We start from the raw sequence: 13,701 nt of genomic DNA on the forward strand, positions 1-13,701 counted from the left end.
TAGTTTGAGGTCCTGTGTTCGTGTGTTGTCTATTTTTTCCTGAACTGCTTCATAGAATTTCTTAATTTCTTTTTTCTCTGCCTCTGTGGTTGGCACATATACTTGCATTATGGTGATATTTATAGGTTTTCCTTGTTTTCCTTATTGACATGATTCTGTCTGTCTATACGTTGTATCTTTTGACTGCTTTTGCTATATCTCTTCTTTAAATAAAAGTTACCCCATTTCTTCATGTGTTTTCATTCCCTGAGTAGAACACTATCTAGTTGTCCAATTCAAAGTGGCCCATTCCTCTCCATTTTAGCTCACTCACACCTAGTATTGCTATGTTTATGTGTTCTATTTCCTTTCCTTTAAAAAAAATTTCAGCTTTCCCTAGCTCATGCTTCTCACATTCCATGTTCTTCTCCTGCTTAGTATAAGGAATTAGGAGACTTCTCTCTGCCAGTGCCTTGGGCTTCTCTGACTGTGACCATCTGTCATTTTCTGTAGCTTTCTTGGTTGCAGAATCAGCTGCTGGAAACACTACCTGCTCAGTCTTTGGTACCAGTTTAGATAACACTTCCCTCTGCAGTGTTGTCATTCTGCTCCAAACAGAAGTGTGCAGATTGGCTGATCAGCCAGTTAAGCTGCCTGGCACTCTGCAAGCTGTGCCTCCATAGTCAGGTGTGTGAGGTCCATTAATGTCAGAGATATATCAGATCAAGGTTCTTCCTTTTGATGAACTAGATCTCTTTAATAAGATGACTGATGAGGCCCTCGATCACAAAGCATTCCTGGGGATCTTCTCAATAAATCTTTCAAGCAGCAGTGGTACCAATTCAGCACATCCAAAAATAATCCAGATACTGTCTTTGATTTTCCAAGTTTGCATGTGGGTATTATCCATTGTAGAGAATGGGTTCCCCATTGAATTCAAAACTATGCCATCTCTATGGATATTCCTATCAATGGTACCACCAGATGTACTCCAAGAACAAAATCACTGTGATTTTGCAGAAAGGAGCAATAGAACCAGTACACCTTCATCACAAGGACATTGATTTCTACATCCAGTACTTCACAGAATTGAAGACGAATGGGGATTATTGTTCCATTCTTGATCTGAGGGAAGTCAACTGGTACATATGCACAATAAAGTTTTGAATGGTCACCTTAGTCTCCATTCATCCAGTGCAAGGATGTCTAGTTTGTGGAAATAGATCTTGAGGACACATATTTCCACTTTTCAGCCTGAGACGATAATTGGAAATAGCTGCATTTCACTGTGTGCCATGCCATGTTCAGGTTCTGAGTTTTACCCTTTGGACTATTGAGTCCCAGTGGAAAGGCAACAGATAAAGGGCCAACTACACCTCCTGGGGAAGGGATCAGCCACTGAGAAGGATTTTTCTCATGGTCTCACTAGATATGCCTAGGATGGCGATGGGACTGAGAGAAAGGCTTCCCCCATAAATATTAGAGCTTGGGCAGGCACATATGGGGGGAGAGATTTTCAAATATAGTAGTCTGAACTGGATACAATGGATCACACCCAGTACCTTGAATTCTACCTGGAAAAGGAATAGCAGCCAAGGGAATTGTTTCAGCAAGGGGGTTGAGATTATAGGGGGTTATATTCCCTATAATTTGCCCTGGTCAGCAACCTGGCTGCAGCATGTTGGACCTGCTGAAGTTTCTGAACAGTTTCCAAAGGCAGCCCCACACAGAGTGTGTTACAGTAATCCAAATGGGATGTAATAAAGTCATGTGTCTCTCTTTTTAATCACGTAAAGTATGTTTGGCTACTCTCTCTGCTTACCATGAGGATTGCACTAATGGTCCTTTTCTGTTTGTGGGACTTCTTGCCAAGGGTCTTAATCATGTCTATCCACCTGTTGCATCACCTAGACCACAGTGATCACTCTCTGTAGTACTTTCTCAGCGAATGAGTAAACCTTTCAAGATACTTGCCTCATGACACTTTCATCTCCTCACTCTCATGTTCACTCTCATGTGGCTGTCACATTGTCTTGCAAAACCTCTGAGTTGTGTGAACTGAAGACTAACTTCACCCCCCCTCCCCCCGGGCCTGGCATTTTATAAGGACAAAGTGATACAGCACCAGCTTTCTACCAAAGATAGTTCCATCTCAGTCAGCCTATCATCCTTCTAAATTTCATATGAAATCCTATAAATGCTATAAAGTCCACCCTGTATTCCTTAGATGATTATAGATACTTGCCTTCTATGTCTCATATATTAAGCATTTCAGGAAGTCTGTACTTTGACTGTGTTATGGTGCATTAAGGAGGCATCAGTCTCATAGAATCTTACAGCGCTTTATAAATAAAGGTTAATAATAATAATAATAGAATCATAGAATCATAGAGTTGGAAGAGACCGCACGGGCCATCCAGTCCAACCCCCTGCCATGCAGGAAATCCAAATCAAAGCATCCCCGACAGATGGCCATCTAGCCTCTGCTTAAAGACCTCCAAGGAAGGAGACTCCACTACACTCCGAGGGAGTGTGTTCCACTGTCGAACAGTCCTTACTGTCAGGAAGTTCCTCCTAATGTTGAGGTGGAATCTCTTTTGCTGTAGCTTGCATCCATTGTTCTGGGTCCTGTTCTCTGGAGCAGCAGAAAACAAGTTTGCTCCCTCCTCAATATGACATGCTTTCAAATATTTAAACAGGGCTATCATATCACCTCTTAACCTTCTCTTCTCAAGGCTAAACATCCCCAGCTCCCTGAGTCGTTCCTCATAGGGCATGGTTTCCAGACTTTTCACCATTTTAGTCGCCCTCCTTTGGACACGCTCCAGTTTCTCAATGTCCTTTTTGAATTGTGGTGACCAGAACTGGACACAATATTCCAGGTGGGGCCTGACCAAATCAGAATACAGTGGCACTATTACTTCTCTTGATCTAGACACTATACTTTTATTGATGCAGCCTAAAATTGCATTGGCCTTTTTAGCTGCCGCATTGCACTGTTCACTCATGTTCAATGTTATTGTCAACTCAATGTTATTGTCAACAGATATTTGATACTATACTATTCCTCTCTTCAGGCAGTCAAGCCCATTCCACAAGAGCCATGCTTGCATCCACTGCCTTCATTGGAGGGGTGTTGCTTATTGACTCATGTAAGGCAGAAACATGATTTGAACTGGTTGCCTTTGTAACACATTATAGATTGCAAACTATATCTTGTGCTCATGCTCTCTTTGGTTATTCTGTGCTTTATTCATTGCTATGATGACATTTCCCATCTCTGGTAAATCAGTTGGCTGGTATCCCATTTGTGAGAATCGTTGAGACCATAAAGAAGAAAAACCTATCACTGTGGTTCTTCAAGTGATCATCTGTGAACTCACACAGCCCACCCTTTTCCTCTTTACTCATGTCCTGACAGGGTTTTTTCTCTCCCTGCGGTGGACTGAGAACTGAGGGGAATAGCTTGGAGTGCTGGGGTATGCGGAATAGATGGTGGGAGAGGGGTTCCCACTGAATAGCTACTCACTTCTGGAAGGCTCCAAATTAAATCTGTGCAAGTGCAAAATCCCATTTGTGAGAGTTCATAGTTGACCTTGAAGAACCACATTTACAGGTAAGCAATCTATTCTTCACAAACAGGACATTCAAGCAGCATGATTCACTAATCCTCTCTCGTGGGGTCCAAGAGAAAACAACTGAATCCATAGAGAAGCATTGTTTCATTTAAATGCAGTATCCTGGATAGTGTGTAGGATAAGTGCTGTCTAGCAGTGTGAGTTTTTGACTAGGGCACTGAGCCGTCCGAGGGGGAATGCCAGCTGATATATGGGTTTTCCCAGTTCTAAGGAAGAACCCACTGGCAGCAATGCTTGCTCCCACAATGGCTGAACACCTATGGGCAGTCTACACTGCTCCCCTTCTTCTGCCAGGAGGTACTAGCCAAATTGGGGCATTAATGGGTATAAGCTGTCCCGTACCATTATTTTTTTCCTCTTCCACTCTAAACACATTTACAGGTGCATGGGCACACTGCTAGCAGCCACCAGTTTCCTCCTGTCCAGTGTTTGCCATTTCTATGGAGGAGGGAATCATTTAAAAATAATCTCCCAATGAACATAACATCATTTTTTAGCTAAGACTTGATTTCAAAGTAATATGAAGTTATAAATTGGTGTGTCATACATGTAGGTAATCTCTTCTGATCCCTGGCAGCTGTTAACATATCTCAGATTCCAGGGACTCCTCCTCCATCAAAGGTGATGTACGTAATAAGGAATTATGGATGGACTTAAGAACCTGCCTGATGGTAAAGAAGCTGATCTTCAGGAGCCCTCAAACTTCAGGTCCTGCCAATTAATGATAAAGACTGTGTTCCAGGCTCTTCTTTCAAAAATGGGGTGAATTTAGATTGGCTGCATTTGTAGTTAAATGATTGAGCAAGACACACATTTAAAAGCATTATTTAGTATGTCATTAAAAAAAATCTGTTTGCAGGAGAATTATTTGAACTGTCTGAGAAGAAACAACTCTTGATGGAAAGTCTAGAATCCAAGCAAAAGGAACTACAAGAAGCTAAAGCTCTTGCAGCTTCTCAACCAGGCACTATCAGTGGTATGAATACTGTGATTTTTTTTCATGTTTTCAGTTACAATTTGAATTTGCTTTCAGTGGGGTCTATTCAAAGTATGACAAAATAGGGACCAATCCCATATTCCTTCAGAGGATTCAGTCCTAGTGTAAGGCATTGCGATTTTGTGGGTGCATTTGCAACTAACTGAACTTTTTTCATTGGTGTATCTAAAGTATATTAATATTTTATTATAACTTGACTTGAACTTTATTTTGTAGAACAAAAACTACAGGAGCTAGCTGAGCAAAAAACCCAATTGACTATAGCTCTAGAAGCAACTATGCATGATATACGAGAAATACAGCATCGTACTCCACAAAGGGAACTGCCTGAAGAGCCTTGTGGTGAGTGAAAAACATAAGGTAGGATTGCCATATTTTGTAGGGGAAAAAAGAGAGACACAATTACCGGTTAACTACTTCAAACTACCAATTGCTATGACTGCTCTCATTTTAAATACCCTAACTATGTAAATTTTAACTCTGAAGAAGAGAACTTGCCCAGGAAAAGGAGAGCATATGGTAATCATATTATAAAGCTATTTTGGATATAGCCCCCATAATCTTCATATTGTTTTCAGTTCACTTGTTTTCAGCTGCCTTTCTAATTAAAGTAAAGTATGTGGTAGACTACAAAACTTAATCTGTAGTTCAGTATGTTTCTAATTTTATCGCAGTTTGACTTTATAAGTGCACCAGTTCAAAATGAGAGGGAGTAATCATAACTTGTCATTGTCTACTTCTTATCTTCAAGGTAGCTATACTGGTGGTTTAGCATAATTATCAGAAGTATTTAGAGACTGATGCAAAGCTTCTAAGATAGCCTTGAGCCTCCTTGATAATTCACTGTGAGGCTTACCTCCTACTTTATAGAATCTATGAATATGTCATTGTCCAATTTCTCAGTGACTGGATATAATATGGAGATCACACACATACTGTTTCACTTGTCTTCCCAGTTTAAAAGATGGATGAGGATGGAAGATTTATGTAACTCCTATTAGCTTCAATAGCTCTACTCTAGTTAGTACTAGCAATTGGATTTTTATATTAAAGTCCCTTATTCAATGCATTCTCAAAAGTGTTTCCATTTACTTATTTATTTATTTCTTACTCTTCTCCCAAATTAGATTCAAAGCAGTTTACAATATAAATTATAACAGCCATCTAAAACAATATGAAATACAAAGTTTAAAAAGCAGTTTCAGTTAGCCACTCTGCTATAACAGCTGAAAGAATGAACCCAAAATTAGGCTGAATATCTTTTTAAAATAATGCATATCTGTTAGCAATGAGACCATTTGAGCATATTTTTGAAGAGATAATTCTAAAATATTGTGATTTGTAGAAAAGGATTTACATAAACTTTTTGAATGGAAACAACGTTTATTGGAACACACAGAAACTAATCTGAAAGAGCTAGAAGAAACTCATGCTCTTGTTGGTACTGAACCAGACAGCATCAGTGGTATGTATATGGTGGTTTCTAATGTTTCCATTACAGTCTTAAATACATGTGCAAACAATATTAGATCCATGTGTTTCAACTGAGATTAAGTCTAAATTTAGGGTCACTATCCAGCCTTCTATTTCAGCTTTCTAGTATAATTTGGCAGCCTACAGGTCAAATAAAACTGATACAGGCAAGGCAACAGTACATAGAAAATACTTTCTGAATGTGTCAGCAAGGATTTACTAGGTTACAGACCCATGCATAATTCTTCTGGATTATATATTTAAAGACACAGTTGCAGTTTATACTACTGTTACATAGTTTTTTAAAAATTACCAATGTTTGAATCAGCTGAATTGAGTACAAGCCCAAAGCCCAGAGTTTAAAAGTAACTAATAACTAATATTTATAATTTATTTCCCTAATAATGAAAATATAACTTCATTTAATTACTACTGTTACTTAATAAGGGGACATTTTCCTCCTTCATGCAATGTACAGTGTGTCCCACGTCATACGCAGGCGCATCTTACGTGGCTTCCAGCAAAAGGCGTGTGTGCTTGTGGCACATGCATCGCCGTGGGTATGAGCCCCATTATCTTTAATGGGGCTCAAGCATACGCAGAATTTCCCTTACGTGGGGGAGGCATCCGGAACAGTCCCCCCGCATAAGGGAAGGGACCACTGTAATGTAATTTTAAAATCACTATTACAGTTACAAGAGTGTGCCCTGAGTGTAGTAAAATTTAAGTTCTGTTTCTTGTAGCAGCTTTGAGAAAATAATAATAATAATAATAATAATAATAATAATAATAATAGTCCATCTCTCCCCGGAGGATCGGGGCGGATTACAATATAAATAAAACATAGTAAAAAAATAACACATTCCCTAATCCACAATTTAAAATACAACAGCATAAAAAATCAGTTATTAAAATCACAATAAAAATTATAATAAAATTAGGCAGAGTCAAAGAAGGCATAGTTGTGGGACAGTGGAGAGGGCCCATGTTTTAGTCTAGGAAAGCCCACTGGAAGAGATCCATCTTGATGGTTTTTAAAAAGTCCTCAAGAGATGTTATGTGACAGATCTCCTCTGGTAGGTCATTCCAAAGTTTAGGAGCAGCCGATGAGAAGGACCTCTGGGTAACCACAGCAAGTCTGGTCTTCTTAGTCTGTAGTAAATTTGTCCCAGAGGAGTGTGTGGGGTGGAATGTATGGAAGGAGATGTTCCTTTAAGTAAGCTAGCTGGACCTAAGCCATGTAGAGCTTTAAAAGTGATTACCAACACCTTGTACTGTGCCCGGAAACTAATTGGCAGCCAGTCTAAATATTTCAGAACTGGAGTTATATGGTCTTGATTTTCTGGAGACCAAACTGGCTGCCATGTTTTAGATTAACTGAAGTTTCCGAGTTAGGTACAAAGATAGCCCCATGTAGAGTGCGTTGCAGAAGTCCAATCGAGAGGTTAACAGAGTGTGTACTACTGTTTCTAGGTCACCCGGTGCCAGGTAGGGTCATAGCTGGCATATCAGCTGAAGCTGATAACAAGCACTCCTGGCTGTCGCATCTAGCTGAGCTGTCAACTGAAGGGATGAGTCCAGGAGCACTCCCAAACTACGAACACAGTCCTTTAGGGGAAGTGTGACCCCATCTAGGACCGGTGAACATATCTCCATACCCAGTTTTGGGGTTCCTATAGCAAGTACCTCCGTCTTATCTGGATTCAACTTTAGTCGGTTTTCCCTCATCCAGATCATTACCACCTTAAGACATTCATTGAGAGGAGAGATGCCATCCTTAGTCACTGCTGCAGTATGAAACATAGAGAAATACATTTGGGTGTCATCGGCGTACTGATAACATCCCGCCCCATGTCTCCGCTGGGGTTTGGTTCCATGAACCCCTGTGAATAACAAAATCCATGTATACTTTTTAAAAATATTTTCAAGCCGTTGGATGCTTGGATAGGACCTCTCGGGCTTGAGGTGTTCTGAGAGACATTTTGTGTGTACGTGGAACCAAAGAAAGGACTCCCTGTAACCACTCAGTGGTTTTCTAAATGGGTTACTGCAACTATTCAGTTATGTTATGAATTGTTGGGGAAGACACCTCCAGCTTGGGTTTGAGATCACTACCAGGGCAGTAGCTACATCCTTTGCCTTTCTGAGTAGCCTGCCATTGGAGAATGTCTGTAAAGTTGCTGTCTGGTTCTGGTTCCAGCCATTGACATTTATCAAACACTATCGGCTGGATCCCAGGGCCAGTCGGGATGCAGCCTTTGGGAGGACAGTGTTGCTTTCTGGGCTACACTAAAGGTTTGTTGCTTTGCATGCCTTTTTTATTAAAGAAAGAAAGAAAGAAAGAAAGAAAGAAAGAAAGAAAGAACAACACAAGACACAGCAGTCGTGTTTAGAGTTTCCCATTGCCGTTATTGTGCAAAATAAACATACTTTATTTGATAGTTTATACTTGTTGATGGTTTACACTTGTTGTCATGACACTTGATGTCAGTGGGAGTCCCACTCCCTCCAACATGCGGACGCTACGCCGCGCTTCTGTCATCATGGCACACACACACACACACACACACACACACTCGTGTGGACAAGAGGCTGCCATGTTGGTGCCACCCCTGCATGCACTCCCAAGCCCTAATTTTGGCCCTAGGGCACCACAAAACACCCATGTCTATCGGGCCAAGGATTCCCTACACCTTGTCATCTAAGCACTGATGGGATGGTTGGCCCTTGTGGTCTCTTCCAACTCTATGATTCTATGAAATGTTGAAGAGTAATTAATGGCCCTAGGACAGAATCCTGAGGCATTCCACTTGAGGCCTCCTTCCAGTTTGAAGCACAGCTATTCATGATGCCTTTTTGAGCATGGTTTTCCAACCAATTTTGGATCCATCTGACAGTGTTTCTATCTATTCCACATTTAAACGGTTTAATAATAAAAATATTATGGGGGACCTTATCTAATGTTTTGCTGAAATCCAGTTAAATGACATCCATAACATTCCCACCATCTGCTAAAATAGTAACCAGACCAAATTAGTTTAGCAGAATGTGTTCTTGATAAACCCAGGCTGGCTCCTACTGAACACTGCATTGTCATCCTATGCACTCTAGAATTTTCATGAATCTAATTGGCTTCATTACTTTTCTGAAGAAAGTTGATAGTCTGGAAATCTATGTTTTCACAAGGAATATCAAACTATGATGCCATTTTGATTTCTTTTCCAACTCTGTGATAAATTTGATATCCAGCATTCTTTTGTCCCATAACCTGGCATGCTTTATCAAATGATAACTCCCCAAGTCATTTTTAAAATAACATTTGTGTGTCCAAGTGCACAGTCATTCCTAGCTTTTGAACAGGTTTAGAAAAATTATAATAATTAGTATTTTCACAGTTTTGAAGAGTAGCTTGAGATATTTTAAATCTTTGATTGGGGTTAACAGGTTAACATGAAAATTTAGGTAATACATTGCACAAATAATCCGGTTCGAGACCACTTTAACTGCCCTGGCTCAGTGCTAGGGAATCTTGGGAATTGTAGATTATTATGGCACCAGAGCTCTCTGACAGAGAAGGCTAAATGTCTCACAAAATTACAGTTCCCCGAATTCCCTATAATTGAGCCAAGGCAGTTAAAGCAGTCACAAACTGAATTATTTCTGCAGTGTGTTTTGGACCATAGTAAATGAGAGAGGTGGGAAATATAAATGAACTTTATTATTATTATTATTATTATTATTATTATTAAAACACAGTAGTTTGGATCTAAACAAATTGGTTGTTCATTAAACAGATTAAAAATCAATTGATCAGAAATTATTTACTGAATTACTTGCAAGTGTGACTAATGTAAAGGACATATAAACCAAACATCCCATAGAATGCTATGTGGATTTCTCCAGGGTTCATAAAACAAAAACTGGATCCAGCCTAGTACCTGTAGTGTTATGTACTGTATGTAAAATTACAGAAAGGCAGAGCCTACTTGGAAAGTCTAATACAATGGGGCCTCACTATCTGCAGATTTTCCATCTGTGGATTTAAGTATCCATGGCTGGCAAGCCCTGTTGTCCCCAATGGTGGTATGTACCTCCATTAGGATCCCAGAACGGATCCCCATGGATATGAAGGTCCAACTGTGTGGCATTAATATGTGAATATTAAATACCTAATATTAAGTAATATTTCAGTGTTTCTTTAAAATGTATCAAAATTGTTATGCAGAGGGAAAAATACAAGAGTTAAATGAGCAAAGAAAGATTTTGACTGAAAACCTGGAGGCAGTTGTACAAGAAATGCAACAAACGAAAGCTTATCTTTCAAAGACTGGTGGAATAATAAGACCCATTGGTGAGTACCAAATTAGTGATTTAATAAACAAAAATCACTAGTTCCTCTGTCTGATATCGTGGTGGTGATTTTTATTATGGATTTCTTGAAGCATTATAACATCTCCATTGCACACCATAATTAGGGGTGCTGCTTTACTACTTATTGTAGATGTTTTCTTATCTTTCTCTCTACATTACATTGTTGCAAGTTTAGATTCTAAACTGCAGGGATTAGAATGTCATTAGAAAGGCACTCTGATCCCAGTGATTTTTGGTTATAGGACTGGAGTTTGGGCAGGAGAGGTTTAATGGAACCAGTAGGACAGCTGGTGATTATCTTGATTATTCCTCCAGAGTGGTCTGCTATTCTGCTTTTGTAAAAAAAAAAAAAGAAAAGAAAAAAAAAGATACCTTTCAGTGGGTGGCTCTAAGTGAGAGGTTTGGAGGAGTCAGAGATTTACCCCTCATACTCAGATGATGTGTCTAAAAATACTATGACATTGGTAGCAATGGGCTCCTCAAAAATCTAATTGGGGAGGAGTGGTGTCTATTTGAATTTTAATGCTGTGAATCTCTAACATATGTTCAACTTGTATATTTATAAATAAATTCAAATACTACATAGTATACCTCCTTTGATTTCCCTTTTTAAAAAATTGATCCTCAGCTGTACAGTGTGCACTTAAAATTCTTAATCACTCAGAAATCAGTGCACATATATAAGAATTTCTCATTCTCACAAGCTACTTCTCCCAGTCAAATATTTATGACTTTGTCATGGTAGTGACAAAGAGAACATTTCAAATTGCTTTTTAAAAAAATAATTTTTAAATTTCTGTTTTAGAAAAGGATTTAGATCAGCTTTTCCAGAAGAAAAAAATGTTTCTAGAACGTTTTGAATCAAATTCAAAATTGCTGGAAGCAGCACAAAAATATGCAGCTATTTATCCAAGCCATATCAATGGTAAGTAGACACTAATCTTTACTTGCTTAAGCAGGTAATACATATGGGCCATTTTTGTGTTTAATAGTAAAGCCTAAATATAAATTTGGGTTATGGAATGGAGTCAGCAGATGGTCTTTATCTACATCCAGAGACATTCTTTTGTGGGACAGACATTTTTGAATTTACATTTCTACACTTAATGAGAAAGGGATGACATTTTGTCTTATCTTAGTGTAGAAATAGACTAAAGGAATCTGGTGTTAGCAACACAAATACTACAGTCACAGGCCTTTCTAGCTCTACTATTTTATTCATATCGCTTTTTTTTTGCTCTTCTCCTCTTTCCTATTACAGTTCTTATGTGTAACGAATGAAGTTCCATACAAATACTACAGCCCATACCTTTCTAGTTCCACTATTTTATTTGTATCGCTTTATTCCTCTTCTCTTGTTTCCTTTTACAGTCAGCCCTTGGTATCCATGAACTTGCCATCTGCAGATTCATCCGTCTGTGGACAGCATGCCTACGTTGTCCCCATGTGGTGGCATGTGCACATGGCTGCACAGCCATTACAGACAGCCCACATTGTCCCCAGTGGCAGCGTGCAAGTGGCCACGCTACCATTAGGGACGAGTCATGTTGTCTCTAATGGCGGTGTGGCCACATGCATGTACTGTCACTGGGGACAACGAGGGCTGTCCCTAATGGCGGCATGGCCATGTGCACATGTCACCATTGAGGTTCCATTGTCTCTAATATGCCGCCATTGGGAAAAATGGAACTCGAGCATCCACGGATTTTGATATCCACAAGGGAGAGGTCCAGAGCGGATACCAAGGGGGCCACCTGTACAGTTCTTATGTGTATAAATGAATTTGCTCCTGAAATTTATTTGAGTAAATAAAAAATATTATTTGAAATATTAACAATAATTGTCTTCTAGAAACCTGCAAGATAGATTTAAAATAAAATGAAAAATTAAATTTAGAGAATACATAGAATAATAATTAATTTGTTTTATTTATATACCGCTATTCCAAAGATCATAGCAGTGAACAGCAAGTAAGCTAATTAGCAAGTAAGCATATATAAAATGAATTGTGATAGTTATTTTTTAGGCCTGTTGTTGTGTGCCTTGGAGCCATTTCTGACTCATGGCCACCCTAAAATGAACCTATCATGGAGTTTTCTTGGCAAGATTTGTTCAGAGGGGGTGTGCCTTTGCCTTTACCTTTGCCTTCCTCTGAGGCTGATGGAGTGTGACTTGCTCAAGGTCACCCGGTGGGTTCCCAGGCTGTGCAGGCATTCAAATCCTGGTCTCTAAGGTCATAGTCTGACACTCAAACCATTACACCTCACTGGCTCTTCTTTTAGGACAAGCATCCCACAATCAAAAACTACTCACTTTTGATTGTGGGATGCTACCTTACCTCACTACCTTCGAGGCCTTTAAGAAGGCACTCAAAATGGATCTCTTCTGACGGGCTTATCCACCGGACTCCATATAAAAGGTTATGACGATTGCTCCACTCCTATGATTTTTGGCTATTGATGAATTTTATGAATTGATATTTTAGAGAACTAATAGGAATGTTGGTTAATTCAGTATTAGTGTTTTATTGTATTTTGTATTATTGTATCATTTTTACTGATGTAATCCCGCCTCGATCCTTGGGAGAGGCGGGAAATATAAATAAACTCTATTATTATTATTATTATTATTATTATTATTATTTTCAGCCTATGCTTATCATTTTCTGTTGTATTTTCTGTGTCATTGGAATTCAATGAGGTTATGCAAGTGCTTAACCACTAGTGTCTGGATCAGGGCCATCATAGTATTATAGGAACATTGTAAGCTGTACTATACTAAATCATACCTCTACTGCCTATCATACCTGTACTAGAGATTGACAGGTACAGTTTCAGAAGAGATTCTTTCTTAATCCAACCTGGAGATCATTGATATCTTGCTGTTACAGTAGGACCTCAGTATCCATAGATTTGTCATCTGCAGATTTAAGCATCTGTGGATGGCAAGCCTCATTGTCATCAATGGTGATGCATGCACATGGCTGCACCATCATTAGGGCCAGCCCCCATTGTCCCTAATGGCGGTGAGGCCACGTGCATGCACTGCCATTGGGGACAATAGGACTTGAGCATCCATAGATTTTGGTATCCATGGCGGGGGGGGGGGGATCCCCTGCAGATACTGAGGTCTCACTGTATTTTCCTTCCAAGTAATAATCAGACCCAGCTCAGCTTAACTTTTAAAATCGGTCAAAGTTGGCTGTGATTGACATGTTATGGTGGTACATACTATAAGATGAGA

The 13,701-nt window shown here is 39.4% G+C and overlaps 1 protein-coding gene across 8 annotated transcripts in view; it reads left to right on the top strand.

The window, feature by feature from the left end:
• LOC149310011 (uncharacterized) overlaps positions 1 to 13,701 on the top strand; it is a 235,216-nt gene that overhangs the window by 175,832 nt on the left and 45,683 nt on the right. For all 8 annotated transcript variants that reach the window (XM_089533474.1, XM_089533473.1, XM_089533480.1 and 5 more), the window contains 5 exons: positions 4,477 to 4,593; positions 4,831 to 4,956; positions 5,960 to 6,079; positions 10,313 to 10,438; positions 11,264 to 11,383. In XM_089533474.1, coding sequence (XP_089389600.1) covers positions 4,477 to 4,593; positions 4,831 to 4,956; positions 5,960 to 6,079; positions 10,313 to 10,438; positions 11,264 to 11,383 — 609 coding nt within the window. The remainder of the gene's footprint in view (positions 1 to 4,476; positions 4,594 to 4,830; positions 4,957 to 5,959; positions 6,080 to 10,312; positions 10,439 to 11,263; positions 11,384 to 13,701) is intronic.

The sequence above is a fragment of the Sceloporus occidentalis genome, unplaced genomic scaffold (assembly GCF_023333645.1).
Source record: "Sceloporus occidentalis isolate IW3139 unplaced genomic scaffold, rSceOcc1.0.p SCAF_7, whole genome shotgun sequence".
Taxonomy (NCBI): domain Eukaryota; kingdom Metazoa; phylum Chordata; class Lepidosauria; order Squamata; family Phrynosomatidae; genus Sceloporus; species Sceloporus occidentalis.